At 37.5% G+C, this 21,901-nt stretch overlaps 1 protein-coding gene across 7 annotated transcripts in view; it reads left to right on the forward strand.

Moving 5' to 3' along the window:
• The first annotated feature begins 618 nt into the window (after window positions 1–618).
• Window positions 619–21,901, forward strand: part of sptbn4b (spectrin, beta, non-erythrocytic 4b) — a 94,816-nt gene continuing 73,533 nt past the window's right edge. For 5 of the 7 annotated variants that reach the window (XM_089135292.1, XM_089135293.1, XM_039647539.2 and 2 more), the window contains exons 1-4: window positions 620–978; window positions 15,324–15,491; window positions 16,599–16,750; window positions 17,892–18,065. In XM_089135292.1, coding sequence (XP_088991418.1) covers window positions 15,347–15,491; window positions 16,599–16,750; window positions 17,892–18,065 — 471 coding nt within the window. In that variant the 5' untranslated portion in view covers window positions 620–978; window positions 15,324–15,346. Of the gene's footprint in view, window positions 979–15,323; window positions 15,492–16,598; window positions 16,751–17,891; window positions 18,066–21,901 lie in introns of all 7 variants that reach the window. The other 2 variants (XR_016169829.1, XM_089135291.1) reach the window with 1 other exon arrangement.

Below are 21,901 nucleotides of genomic sequence, written 5' to 3' on the forward strand. Positions count from 1 at the left end.
TTCTAGAATCTGCTTTAGGCTATACCTTAAATATAGCCTACTATTTACCCCATAATAAATTATGAAACAGAGGACCACGTTAAGATGACTGATCCTTGTTAAAAAGGGGGTGCTTAATTGAATCGAATGTGCACTTAAAATTATGTTTAAAAAAATTTTCTTTCAAATATTATAAAAGGTGTAACCTATAATAAAATACTTTCATGTTTCTAAATATATCTACAAATATTTGACAGCATAAAATATCAACAGAAATAACAATAAAGTACATTTTAATTCACCATAAATGCTAGATCAGTACATCCAATAATACTTTAACAATGTTTCAAAGACATAGCGGAAATTATGAAATTGCATACATATCGAAGTCCATGCATGGGCTAATTTTAGAGGGATTTTGGGGCACTTTTTAGTCTGTGTTTAGTCAGTCAAGTTCATATAATTGTAGACTGATATTTTCAGAAGAGTTGTAGTCTACAATTGTAAAAAGCTTAATTTAAAGAAGGCTATGGGAAGTCCTCACAAAGGTGTGTGTGAGTGTGTGTATGCGCGCGCACACGTGGCTTCCCACTGCTGCTGTATTCTCCGCGTTATTGAGAGCGCAGAGAGAGAGAGAGAGAGAGAGAGAGAGAGAGAGATAGGGAGCGCGCGCGTGTATCCGGTGCACGGGATATCCGAGCACACCGGCGATCTGACCGAGCAAGCAAATCTGGCCTCAGACACATTTTGAATGTGATGCGCGTGACATCACCCTTGAAGAAGCCGCGTACTGACCGGTGTCATCGAATGTAGCGAGTGTCGTTTTGCGCCACGCATCCCCTTCTCATCATCGCATCCGCGCGCCGTGTACCTGACTGAAGTATGCCAGAGAAAACACACAGCGCTGAATCCACCCGGGATTATTCATACACCGCGTGAGAAGCATCTTACTGCATTGATCTGTGGAATAATCATTCATCCTTAGGAGTGGGTGTGCAGGTAGGACGCAGTGAATCGCATACGTGTAACGTTACTGGAGAACAGTGATTCACACACACATTGTTGTAATGTCCGTTGATTGCTGTATGGTGAATGCAGCGACCGGCCTTTTGCTGGACACACACTGCAGTCATTTCTGGGCCGTGTCTTGAGCCGATATTTCACTGTCGAGTGTCAGTGGTGGAGTGCTTATTTTAAATGTCAGCTGCGTTTGTTTTGTGTTTAATAAAGGCCTGGTATTTATATTTGCACGGTGCTGCATTTTCCAACACACTGCACATTGGACCACACTGAGGAAAGTTGCTTGTAAGCTCAAATAAAGTGTCAGGCCTGAATGGAAGACAACATTAAATAGGGGGCATGGACATTAGACATGTAAGGAGATGCGAATAAACAGCGCTGGGTGTTAACGGTGATGGGAATATTGGTCAACAATGCGGTAAAGGCATTAAAGAAATACATCGTCCATGTTAAAGCTCCAGTCATAGTATGTGTCTTGATTCTTGAATTAGCAGCAGTGTACTTGTAGTGTAAAACATGTCATGCATGACTTGTTCTGCAGCATACAAGGAATAGTCTGAGGTGATGTACAGTGGTATTAGTTACTATCTGAGGGGCAGGGCATTTGAGTCATATTAAGGTTAAATGCAAACAGTTGGTGCCTGCATTGACCATTCATTGCTCCTGGTTGTATTGTCTTTGAAATTAATGTACTGTACAAGGAGGCACAGAAGCTGCACCCAAAGCAGCTCGTGCCACAAAAAGGTCAATTCATACAGATTGTGAAAGTCCCCATGAAATCAAAATTGGGCTTTTAGTATGACTATGTTAGCCCTACTGTTATCTATAAGCTAGTGTGTGCCAAAGAAATGACAAAATTCACATTTAGGAGATATAAGCGTTCAAAACTTACTGTCTCTCACTTCTGCCAATATGGATCAATGGTTTTGATGATATTACTCTGCACTTTAGCTTTTCATCAGATTTTCTGTCCAATCAAATGCTCTCTGCAATCTGAAGCTCCGCCCCCTACATTATAGATAGAGTGCCGCATAGTGGCGCATGGTTCCCTCAATCGAAAAAAGCATTCAATGCATTTTCCCCATAGACTTTTGGAAAATCGCAAAAAATAAGATCTGTGTTTATCCAAAATTTATACATTTTGAAGCCTATATAAAGTTTTTAAAAAAACACAAGTGGGATATGACATAGATCAAAACGTGAAAATATTTAGAGGCTTTGTTCACCACAGACCTTATTTCAGGCGATTTAGCAAAAACCCATTCAAAAATCCCATAGACTTTAGAGCGAGGGAACCGGGAGTGCTAAAATGCTAACTCACTTCCGCGTTTTGGCCTACAGAGTGACGTCGTAACTTCGGCACTCTATAGACGCTGAAGCTGCAACTAAAATCGGATATTTCACTGATATACACTCTTCACACATTTACTATTTTCTATACGGTGAATGGCACATAGTGCACTATATAGAGGATAGAGAACGATTCAGAAAGTGTAAATATGTTTTACGTTGGGGTGAATGCACTCTGGTTTCTCGTTAATGTCACGCGAACCGCCCTAGTGGACAGAATCTGCTCCGGTCCAATGAGGAACTGCGGCTTTACTGAGCTCAACAGCTCTGGCCGAGCTGTGATATAAACTGAGGCCCTGTTTACACGAATGCTCGTGGGTAAAAACGTAAAAATATTTTATCGGATGTGCTTTTCATTTACACGGTGACGGCGTTTTGGGGGCTTAAAAACGCAAAAAAGTGAAACCACCGTATAGACCATTTTGCAAGATGTAAACAACACTTCCTGTTTCATTTTGTAACTATTTTCTTTATTTCACATGTAAATAAAACATCTTAAAGATGTTTGTTTAACTTTTTGATTCAGTTTTATAAGTTCTGTTGGTTGTATTTTATCCCAGCTTTTATGTAGTGTTAAAAAACTGAAACAGGAAGTGCTTCTGGACCAGTGTTGTTTACATCTTGCAAAATGGTCTATAGAGTGGATATCTTAAAAACGCTCCACCGCCGCGTTCCTGTGTAAAGGGTAAAAACAACAAAGTCTGCTTGACAGGGAAGGTTGTATGCAGGCGCGCAGGCTTGGTGTTGTTGTGTGGCAGTGCTCCACATTGCCATCTAGCTGCCTGGAGTGCTCACTACATTGAATTTCTCACACTTTTGCGTCACCATATGCACGTGGATTTACCACCCAAAACACTCTAAATTCAGAATAAAAAGTGATAACGCAACGCCACTTTTGTGTTTTCTCTTCAGAATCGTTTCTGTGTAAACATAGCCTAAATGCTATAGTATTTTAAAAAAGGAGCTGTTCGATATGCCCGCCCTGTCTCCCTGTTTCAGTGGCAAAAGCTGCGTCCAAAATCACATATTTCTTTTGAGTAAGTACATATTTTGAAAAAGTAATTACTTCACGACCGCTTAAAAAGTATGTTCTTTGAATGTACTACATTCACCTTGTTGCCTGTTATCACATGACTTACCAGGGTCAGTCGAAAAACCCTGTCCTGTGGCCTCATGGGATTGTAAAGTGTCCAAATGCACACTTTACAGTTCATCCGAGTACTTTTGACCTACTCTTTTATGAGTACTGAGAATTCGGACAGTCACATACTCTATTTTGCCTACTATATAGAAAGGAAACATGCAAATTAGGATGCAGCCTCTGAGTTTCAGGCACTTCAGTAGGCTTTTAAATGCTGCACATACAGTAGGAGAAATAATTATAATAGCAATAATAATGTTTTATGATTCTTGGAAAATGGTTAATGAAAATATAAATTAATGCATACAATTATGACAATAAAAATGCATATACACTCTAAAAAATGCTGGGTTGTTTTAACTCAATTTTGGGTAAAATGTGGTAAAACCCAGCCATTGGGTCAAATGTAATTTAAAAATGTAACCCAATTGCGGGGTTTGTCCACATTTTACCCAAAATTGAGTTAAAACAACCCAGCATTTTTTTTAGACTGTACTAAATGCATAATCAATAGTTACAAATACAATTTTAAAATCAGTATTTGTACTTTTTTAAATATTTTGGACAAAACACAATATCTCAGTTATATGAAAAAATTGTCAGGACATACACATGTTATATGTTTGTTTTGTCTGTGGATGTATTTAATATAAATTAGTTGATGCACAACTTTGCAAATGCATATATTTTTTAAAATAAGAGGTGTAGGCCTATATGTGTTTTTCACAGTAACGAGATTGAAGGCTAGCTTTATTAGGAATGGATTTTGTAACAACACATAGTGTTGCACATTTACTGTTGCACATACTAATTTGTTGTCTTTTAAAATCAATGAAATCATATGGGGTTTCTGAAAGTCTAGTCAAAGAGATTTGTGAATATGTGTGTGTCCAGTGTAGTCCAGTTCTACTGAGGTCATTGATCCCCAAGCAGATTTTTCAGTTGAATAAATTCAACAAGATGTCTATATTTACTCAATGTAATCAAGATATGAAAGAAGGTGGCAGCAAGCATAGAGAGAGAGAGAGAAGTCCTCTGCCCAGGGAGTGACGGCCTTCATGTTAATGCAGCATGGCATGATCTCCCTCAGGTCCTTCTCGTCTCTTCGAGGACTGGATCACTTTTTTATTCCCCTGAAAGCAACCTTACAGTCTGGGAAGAAGCACCAGCTCCTGATCTATATCTGACTTATTTGAGTTTAAATGTAGAATGTCCTTTTAAAAGGGCAATTGCTGTTCTTGTTGAGGCAGATTCCTCCGTCAGATTATCCTCGCCCGTCTGTCCCTCACATTGTCTTGAAGATGGAAAGTGATTTAGGAACATGATGTCATGATTAGGCAATATATCAATGCAGATTTATCCTGTTATGCTTATATATTGACAGGCTGGATGATACCTGCTGCTTGAAAAAATTAAAAAGAGCTAATTAATTATAAGCACGCCCAGACAGAATCTGCAGCACTTGTTGTCAGGACCAACTTTAAAAATATATATCTAAATTTCAACCCTCATTCTGACCCTGTGACTGAAATGACCCGTTTTAAAGGGGCCGCTCCTTTAAAGGGATACTCCACTTTTTTTGGAAATAGGCTCATTTTACCACTCCCCCAGAGTTGGGTTTCACTGTTTTCGAATGTATTCAGCCGATTTTTTTTTTTTTATATATATATATATTTAGAAGAATATCAGTAACCAGACAGTTTCTGGTCTCATTGACTTCCATAGTATATTTTTTTCCTACTATGGAAGTCAATGAGACCAGAAACTGTCTGGTTACTGATATTCTGCTAAATATCAGAAAATCAGCTGAATGGATTTGAAAACGGTAAAAGTCAACAGTTTAACTCTGAGGGAGTTGTAAACTTAGCCTATTTCCAAAAAAAAGTGGAGTATCCCTTTAAATAAAAAAAAATCCCATGTGAAAATGAAACTATAATGTAACGATTTGAGATTAGGGTTTACCTAATATTAATAATAGACTTAATATAATAAAGTGGAAGGACCTTGATGGTTATTGTGATGTCTTTTTAAAATATGCATCATATTTTCTCTTATGTACAAAAAACTGTCTACCACATTGCTACAATAATGAGCAATGCTCTGCAAGGAACGGCAGAAGAATAAAGGCTTCAGCTCCACGATTTACACGCCTCCAAAGACAAACAGGGCTTTTCGACACATCTGCAGTCCATCAACCAGAACTACTGATTTAGCCTTAAACCTCAGAAATAAGTGACCTAAATCAAATGTACTCGCAAGTGTGTGTGTGTGTGTGTGTGTGGTTGTGTCCGATTCTTCTCTGATTCTGATGCTTGCGAGGAGTTATTTGTGAATGTGAGAACGCCTGAAGTCTCGTGCTTCTCTCACAGATGTGTTTGTTCGTCAGAGAGAAACACATGCCAGTTAGATCCTGCGGTCTGTCATGTTGGTGGACACCAGGTGCTGGGGAGGAAGAAAGCCCTGATTGGCCCAGGAAGGATAAGCGAGCCTGACACGAGGTCAAACCGTTACTACTGGTATCAGAGAAGTGGGAAAGGAAAGCCTGAGTACATTATACTGAATGTTATCTGATACAGAGGTTGTGTAAAAGATACATTGCAAATTTGTTGTATTCACTCTCAGAAAAAAAGATACAAAAGCTGTCACTTGGGTGGTGATACACCTTTGTACCATATTTAGTACATATTTGGATAACAGTTTATTTTGATGCTCCCTTTTGAACATTCTGTTGACTTTAAGTAACTAGTCAACTTACTCTAACCCTTAAAGGATTAGTTCACTTTTGAAAAAACTTCTGTTGATAATTTACTCACCCCCATGTAATCCAAGATGTCCATGTCTTTCTTTCTTCAGTCGAAAAGAAATGAAGGTTTTTGATAAAAAACATTCCAGGATTTTTCTCCGTATAATGGACTTCAATGGGAACCAAACGGTTCTAGGTCCAAAAGACAGTTTCAGTGCAAACGAATCTTTTTTCGTGTCATTTGATTCATTCAACGAACGAAATGAACGAATTGACTCGGGAAAAGATTTGTTCATTTTGATGAACGAGTTTGAACAGGAGAGCCACTAACGCGCATCACAGAACAGAGCAAGGCGAGCGTTTGAGCTTATAAAACTTAAACTTTTTTTATTTGTTTTTTAATGAGCGATCGTTTCACTTTATAAGACCCTTATTCATCGTCTGGAATCATTTAAACCCCTTTGAACAGTTTGCACTGAAACTATCTTTTGGATCTTGAACCTTTTGGTTCCCATTGAAGTCCATAATATGGAGAAAAATCCTGGAATGTTTTCATCAAAAACCTTAATTTCTTTTCGACTGAAGAAAGAAAGACATGGATATCTTGGATGACATGGGGGTGAGTACATTATCAGCAAAAGTTTTTTTAAAAAGTGAATTACTCCTTTAAGGCCAAAGAATACTTGATTTTTTACGTGTACGCGTGACGCAAATTGTGAGATCAGAAAGCGCAGGTCGCACATACGCATGTACATTGTTTTTTTTGCAATAATTAGTTTATCCACTTATAAAATCTACTAATACTCAACTAACACTCTATTGAGAGTTAATAGACATGGTTACTTATAGTCAACAGAATGTTAAAGGGACTATCAAAATGAAGTGAAACCCATATTTGTACCTAAAGAGTATATTTTAGTATCTTTTGAAAGGGTACTAGTGCCCCAGTGACGGCTTTTGTACCTTTTTTTTTTTCTGAGAGTGTACCTTAATATGTGTGTTTTAGTCAATTATTAATCTGAAACCTTGTGAAAAGGTGTGCACTTGTATTGAACACTTCAAATATTAATAGTATAATTTTAAGATAAGATAATACAATATAAATTAAATAAATGCCCCTTAAGAAAGTGTAGTTTTATGACTGTTTATTAAAAATACTTAAAGGGGCTATTTGTAGAATTCAGATCGCCTTGTTATTAGCGACACCAGTGGCCAGTAAGTGAACTGCACTCGTAGTGCTCTAGAGACTAAATGTGATTCAACGCACGATATACTCATGTTTAATTTTTTTTTTTTTGCTTATAAGTAAAAAGAAGAAGTTGGAAATACCTTTGCAGCGATACACTATCAACGAACATCCCCACACCCTCCACCCTGCTCAGAGCGACATTTAGATGAATATGTAAATATGTGCGCTGTGCACTTTTTTCAAAAACAAAATAAACTCACAACAAAAATGACAACGGTGAAAAACCAGCATTTAAGAAAGCATCACTTTGTAGCACTGTGGATATGTTTGCACAATCTCTGCAATTCACGGGCATCGTGTTGACAAATGAGGTCATTAAAATTACACTGTTATGTTAGTTTGAATATAAAATATGTCTGTCTCATAGTCTAGACTAGACCCCGACCGATAAAGGATTTTGAAAGCCGATACCGATACAAATATTTTTTTGGTTTTAAAATACGACATTCCGATATATCGGCCAACGTTTTTTTTTTTTTTTCTTCAGAAACGCGCAACAAAACATTAACAGATTTCCCTAATATTAGTTATTTGTAGTTATTTATGAGTTTTAACTAAAATAATATGATAATGCATTTTAAAAAGAAACTTGTTTCTTTTATTGTCACAACAGAACAGACTGATGATAGTGGCATTAGCTAGCTTTATGGTTGGCTAGTCTATGATGAGCCATAATTTAGCAATGGATAACGTCATACTGCAAATTGTAAAACATACATTTTCAATATAACAGGCCAAGAAGAGATGATACGCCTCATTGCTATAACTGTCGCACGCTATTAAAGTAATACTTCAATCACATTGTCAAAAGTTAAAAGGACAGTCAGTCAACTACACTGTAACAACGTAACGTAATTATTACTAGCTAATTCCGCTTCACTCTCGGCTTATTTAACAGCAGCAAAACTGGACATGATAGTCACAAATGTTGTCATGCTTATTTGTGTTAAGAGAACTGATGGAGATGTTCTTTTAATTGTTATTCAAGGAATGTATGTATCGTGACCAACTCAACGAGTGTTGCCAACAGGGATGGTGTAGAGTGCCCTCTGGTGGACAAACTATACAACTCCAACACTCATGACATGGTTCAAGCGTGTTTAGTCCGTTTTTATTTTATTTTTGAAATATTCATATATCGGCCATTATAACTGCCGATACCGATAGCTTGGAAAATGCCTAATATCGGCCGATAATATCGCCCTGGCACTAGTCTAGACTATGTAGATCTGGCTATGTGAGACTAGTTCAAAAGTAGACACCCTGACATTACAGTACACAATATCTCTTTCGGCATTATCCTGAACATTGTATATGCATTAATTTCATGTGTCATAGAATGGAAATCAATCTACAATTGGTCAATTCTCCAACAATACTTTATCTCTCAGCCATCAACTGATTGCAAAGGAAAAGGCTGGGATTGTTTTATTTTAAAAGTGACTTCATTGCTTTCATGCTGAGCTCAAGCTGTCAAGGGAGGTTTGGTAGGTTGTGATGTAAACTAAGAGCTACTTGGCTGGCTGTATAAAAAATGGCAACAAGATCATTTCTGGTCATGGTTTTGACGGGATATAATGTAAACTAAACACTATTAGCTTATTTGATAAGCCCCACCCCAAAAATATGTCAACATAGAAGGAAGCAAAATTATTTTTTTCAAGCCATTTGGAGATTGCTGATGAGCTCCATGGAACTGATGGAATAACTCTTGTGCCATAATATGGATCTGTGGGCAGATGTTGTATCTTATAGACAGGGTTTCTCTCGGTGTGCTTGGTTGTCTGTCATTCCACATTTAATCAAATGAGGCTGCTGAAGGATCTAAGGATTCTCAAAAGCATCCTGTGTGTGTTGCTTTAAGAGAGCAACCATACATCTATTTTATTTGTTTTTTTATGATTTAATTTAATAATCATTTAGTTGTCACTTGATTTATCGTTCATACATATTATTCGTATTTGATTACTTAATTTATCATTTATTCACCATTATTATTTGTTATTTTATACTACTTATTTCCTTTCTGTTGTTTAATCTTGATTGTGTGGTTTCATAGAATGTCGAATGTGTGTATTTAAGAGATTGCATCAACCTTGTTGTATTTGTGCGGGTCAGACAAAGCATTGAAACATCTGCGGCGAAGATTATTCAATAACCTAACTCTGCTCATTTTACAACCATCCCTTCGTCTCCTGATTTCTGCTATTCTTGGCTTTTCTCAGTCAAATTCTTGGCTGATAGAAGACTGTTAATATAGTTTTGGGTACTAGACAAAACATTCATATTGGGTACCAGACCAGGCTTGCTTTTAACAGGTTTGGGGTATTAGACAAAACTCGAAAAGCTTCTGATGTGTTTTGGATACCAGACAAAACATGATATCTTCTGGCAGGATTTCAACGTCCGGGGCCGCATCCGATATTTCTGACGTGGAGATGTGATCTAACATCACTTTTAAGTCCCTGTAAAGTCAAAATTAAATATGTGTTCTGAGTTTGTCACCATAGAAAAATGTGTTATTAGCCACCCAGCCAAATTTGAATGATAAAAAAGCCGGCAAGCTATCAAAATCTTGAAAAAATTAGCAGTATTCTCTGCTCTCAAACGCTGGGGGCGTGTCCGCTGGCTGCGCTGAAACCACGCCCACTCGCGGGAAAGCTGTCGACGGTGATATTAGGTGATACTGCTTTCGGGACGGGGAGATGAAGGCCAGGGGGGAGATTCATTCACCAGTAACTGCGGATTATCAGTGAATCCCAGTTGTCTCCGACGGAAGTTTATAAAACTATCCCGTGTAAAATGATCACTACAGAGGCGGGGGTTGGCGGTGATCCCCAGCTCTCCATCAAGGTTGGCTCTTCACAAAATTATCGCATGATCTGTTTTGTACATGATCGCATTCAGGTAGTAGCCTACGCAGTTCCGTGTCGAAGGCATAGCTAGCTAGCAAAGTGTAGGCTGTAGTAACCACAGATATCTATATGATGTCTATGGTAGTAACTAATAGTACTACTGACAGTAACTCACAATTGAGTGCCAAACTGAGGCAAATTTACTCTATAATTAGCGGAGTGGCCAGCCTCAGTGCGTTATCAAGTAGGGGCGTGTCCACGAGCTCAGGGGCTCCAGTGCATCATCGAACCCTGTTTTAGCCCCGCCCAAAAAATACGGAAAATAGCAATGGTGAAAAACTGTTTAACGGTTTAACTCCACAATTCAGTACTTCACAGTTCACAGTCTTTGTAATATGTTTTAACGATACATTTCTAATATTTATAATATGTTAAGATTTTTTTTTAGAATTGCCTTTACAGGGACTTTAAATAAAGAAGGAGAAAGGCTCCATGTGAACTGGGATCGTTTTGAGAACGTTGTCGTCTGTACACAAAAAATGTTTATCGTATACATGTATCGTTGTCGTGTAAACGTACCATAAGATTAATTGTGTTTTAGGTTGGTTTTGTTCTGTTCCTCTTTGCATTAGTGTACGTTTACATGACAACAATACACTAAAAAGGGAAAAGTTCGCGTTTTTCACGCACAGACGACAATGTTCTCAAAACATTCCCCTCGCACAAATCCGCGAACACAACTAAAAACACTGTATTCTGCTGCCAGGCCAGTAGTTGGCGATATCACTTTGTAAAGAAACACTACGCACCTATCCACAAGTTTCCGAGGGGCACTCCTGTAAAAAATAAAGTGGGTGAAACTTCCGGTGACGCGGCGGAAGTAGCATTCCAATGGTATTTTGTGTGTTAGTTAGCAAAGAGGCTAGCTGTTTTTCTGAGAATTATTTTACTATTTAAAGACGCAAATCTTTATGAGAGATGTCGTTACGGAGCTCAGGGACAACATGTGCTGTTCGCGGTTGTACGTATAACCGGACTAAACTAATTTAGTGGCTTAAACGGGATTGTTTTGAACATAAGCTGAAAACGAAATCAGAGTGATCCTCCCAGAGCCCGTCTCTGATCCTGCCAACGACTGTAGTTTCCATTACCTCCCAAAAGACGACGAATCTTCCTGTGTACATTTGTTTAAATTCTTAATATTCTATAAACTCTATCAGCATGTGATTGGCTGTTCGCTACTGATGTTACACCTAAACTCAGGATCAAAGCCTGTGTTGACAGAATACCAAATGTGTCAGTTAATGTATTCAAGCAGCACATTCATTTATAATTTTGAATAAACTCCAAAGCACAATGACTAAGTGTGTATTTTTTATTTTAATTGTTTGTCAGCTCACACAACTGTCTGTCACCATGCCTTGATGAGTATTGATTATTAATAATGTTATTATAATACTCCCAATCAACTACTGTGGAGGTAAAGGTACTGTTATTTCACCCTTTTTAATTTCGTTGAGGTTGTGTTCCCACATCGTTAGCTGGTTTGGATCGCTATAACTTGAATGACTGTCAACTGTTGAATGAACGAGTGTGAAGTATGTCAAGTTGCGCTTTGTTTACTTCGAACCGGAAGTCGCGCCCACTTTTGACGCAAGGCCTCATGGGGCGTAGGAAACTTGTGGACTGAACATGTAATACGTCGCCGTTTTCACAAATTTGCGTTTTTGTCTCCTCTAGTACAGGACGATAACGGTATTGTTTTCAAAAACTTGCACTTGTCATGTAAACGTGTAAAAAAAATCAGTTTTTAGTTAAAAACAGTGTTTTAGTTTAAACTCCCAGTGAGTTCCCTGTCATTGTTAGTTTTCAAGGTTGTTAATGAGTTGCACACCTGTTCCCTGTGTGTTGTTGATTAACTTCCCTTGTGTATTTAAGCCCTGTGTGTTCTTTAGCTCCTTGTCTCGTGTTAGCGTTATGTTCTAGCGTGTAATGCTTTGGTGTCCCTGGTATTCATTAAAAATTAGTTTGACCATCTTCTTGCATCACACGTCTCTCTACTGACAACTCTGAGACTCGTGATACTACGGCGATTGATCAAATTCACAAATTTGTTCAATGTGATAAGAAGCATCCATATGTCTCTCAACCATTCCTTTGAAACTATCTTGGGTATATATCTATCATTCCTTTTGAAATAACGTGTCTCTTTTCTGATATCTCAATGCCCCCTCTTCTGCTGTTTGCTTCTTGGTAAGAGAGTATTTGAGAATTTTAATTTTGTAATTGTTTGTTCTAAAAATGATCTTTCGTGTCTATTTTGGGTATATTTGTGTTATACATTCATAAAACAAATGAGATTTCAAAGGAATGGGCTGAGTGGATTGTTTTTGTGAATTTTTCTCTTTGACAAAAGGGAAAATGTCAACATGCCTAAAAGAGATGGATTGCTTTTTGCATAAAACACATGGCCAACTGTACCTTCCCATAAAATCTCACGATTTGTGAAGGATCTAAGAAATTAGGCCATCTGCGACACATTTAAAACACTTACATGAGTATCGGGAGGGTTTAAGAAAATCATCTATACGTTTAAATAAATAAATGGCATAAATTCATCACACAAAACTAATTCTACTTGTACCTTTTTATCTCTTGATGTGCCATTTGGAATATCTGTCAGGAGGGTGTCAAACACCCCACATTGGGTGTGTGTGTGTGTGTTATTAAGGGGGATGGGGCCAGCGAGATTTGGGGTTTATGAAAAATGGGGGAGGGGAGCGCTCTGCATTTTTGTGCTGCATTCACTCAAGACAATAATGACTGACATCTCAATGATCATATGAGGAAAAAAAGCAGATCACACACCTGTCAAAGAGTCTCTTTATAACCATCAGAACAGTCACCGTATGGATAGAAATTCATCAAATTGCACATATGACACACAGCACACACCAGTGATGGTCTGGTTGTTCAACAGCAGGGTTCTGGAAGGGGGGATGGGGTGAAGGATTAGCCTCCTAAATCTATTAGAAATTCATTCATACTAAATTCACTTATCAAGACGCTGAAGAAAAAAAGATCCGCTCTCTCGTATTTGTAGTGAAAAGGAGGTGAATTGACCCAGTTTTTCTGTATTCCTGTAAAAAGGTCACTTGTCGTCATCCTCTCGTGAAGCTACTGTACATCAGCTCGAGGGGAATTGGAACAGTTATTTGTTGTGGTTTCAAAGGAATATCGTCTCATACAACAAATCATTCCAATCCTGGATGCTGAATAGTCAATACAGTGTTTCTGTACTACAGTAGACAACATGCTAGCTAGGCTAACAAATGTGACTCAAAACAGCCGTTAAGCTAGCTTGCACAGCACACTCAGGCCTTACCCTTGTTTACATGTCAGAAACCATGATGGCTACGTTCCAGTTGCTCCATATTGCCTTGAAAAGTGGATGTCAATGTCTGAGCCATCTGAAGTGAGACTCACTACTACTTGAAGTGACTAAAATAACACAAAAAATTTGCATTTTTATTCATTTAAATTTGTTTACTAGACACTAGATTCTTTTGTGTGAGTATAAACCCAGACAGCAAACTGACATTGAATCAACGTGGAAACGACGTCTCTCATGACATTGAAACAACGTTGATTTTGCTCATCGAATTAACGTTGATCCAACGTCAGACGCGGCATTCTTCAAAGCTAAATAAAATTCGAAAATTGGTTTGCTTTCATAACGTTGAAACAACGCGTTGATTTCAAGTTGATTTTCCGTTAGTTTTGAAAGAATGACGCGTCTGCATTGGTTCAATGTTAATTCGATGAGCAAAACAATGTCAAATCAACGTTGTTTCGATGTCATATTTCCACGTTGATTCAATGTCAGTTTGCTATCTGGGAAGTGCACAAGATGTGACCTTTACAACACAATTATCATAACCCAACAGCTGACACGTTATAAAATCACATTTATTTTCATACGTACTTTTGTAAAACTGCGTCTTTATGTGTGCAAAGTCCCTTTAAAGGGTGAGTAAAACGGACCATATGAATTGAAAGGTTTTATACAGTCTGTTTGAAGTGACACAATTGCTTTATTGGATAATTTATCTTATTCACATGGATTTCACAAGATTATTGATAATTAAAGGCTTATATTTTCACATGGTTCTTTACACAGTGCTATATTGACCTCTAAACACTTTAATCATTGTGTGTGATTTGCATGTTTGCAATACATCACATAAACAGCTTGATACAATTATGTATGAATTTTCTAAGAGAAAACTTTCCTGGTAGCTCTGGTACAGTATTTCACGTCTGATGCGGAGCATGTAGATTAGTAAATGATCTCAGAATTAAACTTTTGGGGGGAATGCCACATTATAGCAAGTTATGCCCTATGGGCAGCTGCCTTCTTCCTAGTTATGCTACCACAGCTCTTTTCTGAAAGTGAAAATAGTGAAATCTCCAAAACTGCCTTCCAAATTTACATTTAAATAACACATGATGAATCAGCAATACCATCTGACAGCAAAATGTCAAAAATGCATTTGGCTAAAGCCAAAGTTTCTGAGGTTAGCTGCAATGTTGAGTTGCCATTTCTCCCATTTATTTGTCTGTGAGTGCCCTGCCTCCTTTTACTGTGTCTGCTGTGTATCTAAATGTGTATCTTAAAGGGATGGTTCACCCAAAAATCATTTACTCACCCTCATATTGCTCCAAATCTGTATCCATTTACCCATATTCTTCAAATATATAATTTTTTTGTGTGCAGCAGAAGAACAACTCATTCAGGTTTGGAACCTGGAGTAAATTATGACCGAATTTTCATTGTTGGGTGAACTATCCCTTTAAATCTATATCTGTGTGTAGGTCAGTGTGCATTTTATCAATTTGACTCTATTAGGTTTGTGTGTGTGTGTGTGTGTTTGGCTTCTGTTAAGCTGGTTCTGTGTATGCTGACTTTCACTACTCTATTTGCAGGGCTGCTTGAGGAAGCAGGCGCGATGGCCAATGCCTCAACAGACCTGGACAATGCTGAGGCCCAGAGACAGCTCAACAACAACAACAGGCCTGCAAGCACAGGATTCTGGGAAACAGAGACCACCAGTGCCAAACTATTTGAGTGCTCCCGCATCAAAGCACTAGCAGGTACGTGGAAGATCTGCTAACTCTGTGTTTACATATACTACCATTCAAACGTTTGGGGTAAGTACGATTTTTGTTAGAAATTAATAATAATAATACTTTTATTCAGCAAGGATGCATTAAATTAATCAGAAGTAATAGCATTTCTAATGTTACAAAAATCTCTATTTCCAATAACACCTGTTTTTTTTTTTTTTTACTTTCTAGTCATCAAATAATCCTGAAAACATGGTCACAGTTTCTAGTAAAAGATTGAGCAGAACAATTGTTTATCATTTTATATATATATATATATATATATATATTTTTTTTTTTTTTAAGTTTCCTGAGCAGCAAATCATTATTAGAATGATTTCTGAAGGATCATGTGACACTGAAGACTGGAGTAATGATGCTTTACATCACAGGAATAAATTATACTTGTACTAAATTATACTCGAAATTATAAATTTTAATAATATTTCACTATATTTCTGTTTTATGTGTTTTTGATCAAATAAATCCAGCCTTGGTGAGCAGAAGAGACATGAAATATGAAAAAAATCTTATGGACCTTTGAATGGTTGCATATATATTAGGGATGACCCCTTATACATATTACAATTCTGGTTTATACTAAGTGTAATGCTTATGCGACACTGTAAATTAGCTGCCTTAAATCTTTTTAAAAAGTACAATCAACTTGACTGTTTAAGTCATTTTGGCTAAAATTGCATTAAACTGATTTTAAAAATGAGTTGAATCTTGTGTAACTTATAAAAGTTGAAAATTGATGACTTATTTTGATGAGTTAAAGCAATGTAAAATATATATGTTGTTAACTTAATGATCATATAATTTATTTTAAAGTGTACCTGATCATTTTTTTTTCTTGTTATGGCTGACAAGTTATTAATGGTATGATAAATGAATATTAAGTCTGAGCTTTACATGTAAAAAGCCTAATAGCTTACAGTATCTTTATTAAAGTAATCTTTAATTATTAATAACAAGTGTCAACGGCAAAGATAAATTGACTACATATAATAGGGATAAACTAAAAAGCTCTAATAATGATATTGTGTATCCTTAATATAAATATGTACATTTTTGTTTGTGTCGTGCTACCAGATGAGAGAGACGCAGTACAGAAGAAGACCTTTACTAAGTGGGTGAACTCTCACTTGTCCCGTGTGTCCTGTCGTATCTCTGACTTGTATAATGACCTGAGAGACGGCTACATGCTCATCAGACTGCTGGAGGTGCTGTCAGGAGAGATGCTGGTGAGTTCACAAAAGCACTGCCACTCAAAACACCAGTTCAACAACTTTTCTCCATCCAAAGGTTTTGACATGAAACAGGTGCTCCTATAGTATTTTCTTCCTTATTTTGACGTACACTCACCGGCCACTTTATTAAGTCCACTGCTTGTTAATGCAAATATCTAATCAGCCAATCATATGGCGGATTACTTATTGACGAGACAGCACTTGCCTTGAGTACCTTAATGCTTTTATAAAACGGTTACCATACAATAAAAATATTAAAGTAAAAAAAAGATGTATTAGTGCAACGTTTTAATGAAGTATAATCACTAAAAGCCTTCCTTCCGCTAGAAAAAATAGTCCCTGACCGTGAACAGCAACAATGCTCCAATGTGTAACATGCATGAAAACTCAAATAAAAACTGTGATAAACAGAACCGTTGGGTGAAGCGGCCATAGCCGTGTTTTATCGTGAATAAAGCACAGCTATTGACCAATCAGAATCAAGGATTGGAACTAACCGTTTTATAATCCCACATATAACTCTCGGTTGATTGTTACAAGAGGTGATTGTTAAAATACATAATGTGATACATGAAATAAACAGTGTTGTTCAATAAAAACGTGATTACTTGATTTTGATTGTTATTATTATTATTGCCCCATTGTAATTATATATGTATTTTAAGTTATTTTAAAAGCTATTGTATATTTAGGTTTATTTTTATTACCCCAAAAAGATCAGAGTACTCGATTAATCGTCAAAACAATCGACGGATTAATCGATTACTAAAATAATTGTTAGTGACAGCCCTAATTTATATTACTATTATAGTTTTTATTAATATTTTAGCTTTATATTTTGTGCTTTCATGTGCTTTTGTAATTTTTTTATTGTTTTTTTTATTGCCATTTTGATTTAATTTATTTATATTTTTTAAATTCAGTTTTGGTTTTGATTTATTTTCTAGTTCGTACTTTTAATGCCTCAACTTAAACTTAATTCAGTTAGATGCAGTGACAAGGTTGTTAAATTTTTTGTTTAGTAATGTTTATAATGGTTTGGATAATAATTCTGATTTAGCATCCTTGCTATGCTTTATGAATCGTCTTTGGAGGGTTTAATATGCTCACGTGTTTGATGTGTTCTTGTTTTAAGCCTCGGCCCACGAGAGGCAGGATGAGGATTCACTGTCTGGAGAATGTGGACAAGGCTCTTCAGTTCCTCAAAGAGCAGAGGGTTCATCTAGAAAATGTTGGTTCTCATGATATAGTTGATGGAAACCACCGCCTCACTCTCGGCCTCCTCTGGACCATCATCCTTCGCTTCCAGGTAACAGTTGCTTGGATTTCTCGAGACTCCTCTGGTAGTTTTGAGACTGCCGCCGCCACATCATTTCAACTCCGGGCCATCGTTTCCAGTATGCTAGTGTTGGATTTATGTGATCTGTAAAGAGGTGGGCATCTTTTGATCTGTGGGTGTGTGTGATCCCTGTCTGCCCTTTACCGCTCCTATTGAGTGTGTGATCACTGTCTGTGTGGTGCCTGTGTGGCTGTATAGCCGATTGTCAATACACGCATTGCGTACTCAGATAGATAGTAGTGGAGTTGGCAAAACACCGAAAAGCAGGGATGGGCAACTTCAGTCCTGGTGGGCCAGTGTAACAATACGATGCATTGATACCACACACAAAATATAGATATACACGGTACCTTTATTTAGACGCACACATCCTCGCGCCACTTTTCTCCGCTGAAATAGACGTCTGACAAGATTGACTGAACCCTTTGTCACAAAAGCTGGTGTTTTCCACTGTAAAGGCATCGCAAGTTTATGTTTTACACACAGTCTATGGTTTTACAGCAGAAGCGACAAGCCCCAAAAAGTCTATTTTAGCAAATCAGAGTGCAGTATACTGGTCAGGTGACAAGGCTGCTCGTCAAAGCTGACTAAAAGTGATCGAAGATGGATTTCAGCAACCTTGATGAACCTGTGATATCTTTTTTGGCTCGTAAAATAAAAATAAAAGCTGAAACTTTTCCACAGAATCTTGCTAAAACGGCACGTTGTAGTGGTGAGTGAAAAGCTCTTTTCTAAGTGTTGAACCAAACGGTCTTATTTGTTGAAACTGGGGGTTAAGTACACTTTTAAAAAGTGCAACATGTAAAATAATGTCTTGGTAATAATGACTAATGAAAGGGTCATTATGGATTAATCATATTTTAACCCTGTTTCTAAGACAACAGAAGTAATTATGAAATATTAAGATGTACTTAAGCCCTATTTAAGTGGGTCAAAAAAGCGCTTACGCCGCCTTCACACTGGCAGTTGAAATCAGCTCCGATGCGGCTGCGAAACGGAGATTCGCAGACCGCATGCGAATGGGTCCGAAACGGGTCCGACCGAGTGCGGTGCGAAGAAAATCGTGTCCGTTGGTCATCCGGATGCGTTCAAAAATTTGAACTCGTGCGAAAAGCTACGGACGGTTCCTATCCGACAATTCCAGCAGAAGTTGAGCGTTGCTATGGTACTGATAAACAAACCTGAATTATTAACTTTTAATAAAATAAATTATGATTTTATAACGATAAGTTTTCATGTCATTTTTTATTTTCATGACTTTCTAACGTTTATAAGGGCAGTTAATACAATTAAATTGAAGGTAGACATTGAACTATTGACCACTATATCACATATTTTAGCGTATCATCAGAGAGATCATACAGAACTGACAGAATCAAACTTTAATAATAATAAAATAAAAAAAACAGAATCAAACTTTAATCTCTCTCTCTGCCATTTTTGTTCTACCCGTGTCCGACGCTTTTCACTGTGTAGTACAACGTCCGTTGGGAACGTATTGCGTATTACGGAGCTGATTTCAACTGCCAGTGTGAAGGCGGCGTTACAATTAATATAAATTTGAACTATAATACATTTTTATTTAATTGTAAATAAACTGCAAGTGTATGAAAACATTGCATCCAGTTCACACTTAAGTATATTCTATTATTTCCGTAAGAAGTATGCTCTACACAAGATATACTAGGATCTTCATATCTTGCTTCCATTATCTCTGAATATTTGAAAGAGCGCTGTGTCCATGTAACTACAAAGTGCTCCAGGTTTGCATTGTGTGTCAACTCTTGGTTCTGTCAGTAAAGCAATGGCGGGTTACCCAGAATGCTGTTCGACTGCAGCCCAGTAAGTTGATGCTGTGGTGATTCTGGATGCAGGACTGAGAGAGGTGGAGTGTCACCTGATCCACCAAGCGTGCCGTAGAGATCGCGGGGTGGGGCTGTCGTTCACCTCTTGTCCTTTCTTGATTCTTCCTCTTCCTCTCGTTCATTCTCCCGCCTCCCTCCTTGATATTCCTCTTTATTATCCTGTCTCCATATATGCCGGAACATCTCTCCGCTCCCCTATTTATCTAATTTTTTTACCCTCCCCATCTCTGTTGGAGTTCGCTCTGCTCAGTCAGCAGGTAAGGCCTAACACTGCAGCAGCCGAACCGAGAGAGAGAGAGAGAGAGAGAGAGAGAGGGCGGATGGGAAATCAGTAAGGCAAACATTATGATTTAGTGTTCTGTTTACATTTCCTTTCTTCCCTTTTGTATTTTGCTTCTTAACTACTCTTGTTTTAAGCATAAAGCTCTGTTAAATTTATTTTGTTAAATTTATGCTTGAAAAGAGAAAAACAGTCTCACCCCACAGTGCAAGAAAAATAAACTTAATTTAAGATGTATTCTGTGAGGAAAAGTCGTCTTATCTAACCTAATGTTGCTTCTCAAGTAAATGTATCTTGTTTTAAAGATTGACATTTTTACTGGAAAACAAGACTAAAATACATACTTTTGCAGTGCTGTTCTTTGAGGTTGTAGATATTGATCATGTATTGACTGCATGATGCGAGAAATTCAATATGACGAATGATCTTGGGACACTCAGGAGACACTTTAGTTTTGTAATGTGCTTACATAAGTGTGTGTGTGTGTGTGTGTACACTCATCTACCTATCTAAGTGGGGACCTTAGTGTCGTTACACACTGACCAACAGGGGACCGCCGACTGGTGTGTGTGTGTTTTCCTGGTAAACCCTACATTGCGGAGGATATAATACCAGAAATTTTGACCTTGTTGGGGCATTTTTACTGTAAGCTACAGTATAAAGATTACAGTATTACAGTATAAAACAAAACATATTAAATATTTTGATAATTTTAAGTATTCTGCAGGTAGGATTAGGCCAGGGATTTGTACAAACCACTAATTTTGAGGACTACAGGACATATGATATCATTAATTTTGAACAAAAAATATTTCGTTCCACTTTAGACATTCTTCTAACTATAAGTAACTTTACATTTACATGACTGTCATTACAATATTAGGCTCAGGTTAGTAGAATAAGTTGACATGTAGTTGCAAAGATACTTATTGTACGTAGAATGTCTGTTTGGGAGCATTAAAATAAAGTGTTAGCAGATTTAAACAGACAAAATTGATAATTCCGCAAATGACTGCAATTGCATATTTCAAACAGAGATGGCGACAAAGAGGAAAACGCGGGACTGCAGCTTTAAAGACGTGTATTATAACCGTACGTTCACACCGTCGCCGACTTGAGCTTCCAAAGCGGCCGGAAGTCATTCATTTTCAATGGATGGTGGCTTTTCTCAGCTGTAAGGCGCGACAAATCCATCGGCATCGCGTTTTGGGCGTTTTGAGCGTCAATCGGAAAGTTGAAAGAAGCTCAACTTTATAGTAATGAGCTGTGACGCGGTTCAGCGGCAAAACGCCAGCAACCAATCGGAATATAGACGTCCTTCTAACTGGCTGATTCCGGAGAAACACACAATGTAAACTTTCGTTCCTACCAAAACATTAGTTCCGAGAAAATGCTGTGATTGTGGTTTCGTATCATTTATGACATGACGTTGTTTGCTTATAGAAACTTTTATTTTAAATATTTACGAACGCTTATTTTAAAGCGGGAATGCAATTAATTTGCTCACGGTGACACCGATTTGACCGCAAATAATAACAATAATAATAATAACAATAATAGCTAACTTTTTTATTTTAAACGATTGGAAAAATGCTGTCATTATAAAAGGTTTCTTCAACGTATTGCTTGTTTTTTGTTCTGTTTATTACATTTATGTTGCG

Source organism: Pimephales promelas, chromosome 10, assembly GCF_988280905.1.
Source record: "Pimephales promelas chromosome 10, fPimPro1.hap1.1, whole genome shotgun sequence".
Taxonomy (NCBI): Eukaryota; Metazoa; Chordata; class Actinopteri; order Cypriniformes; family Leuciscidae; genus Pimephales; species Pimephales promelas.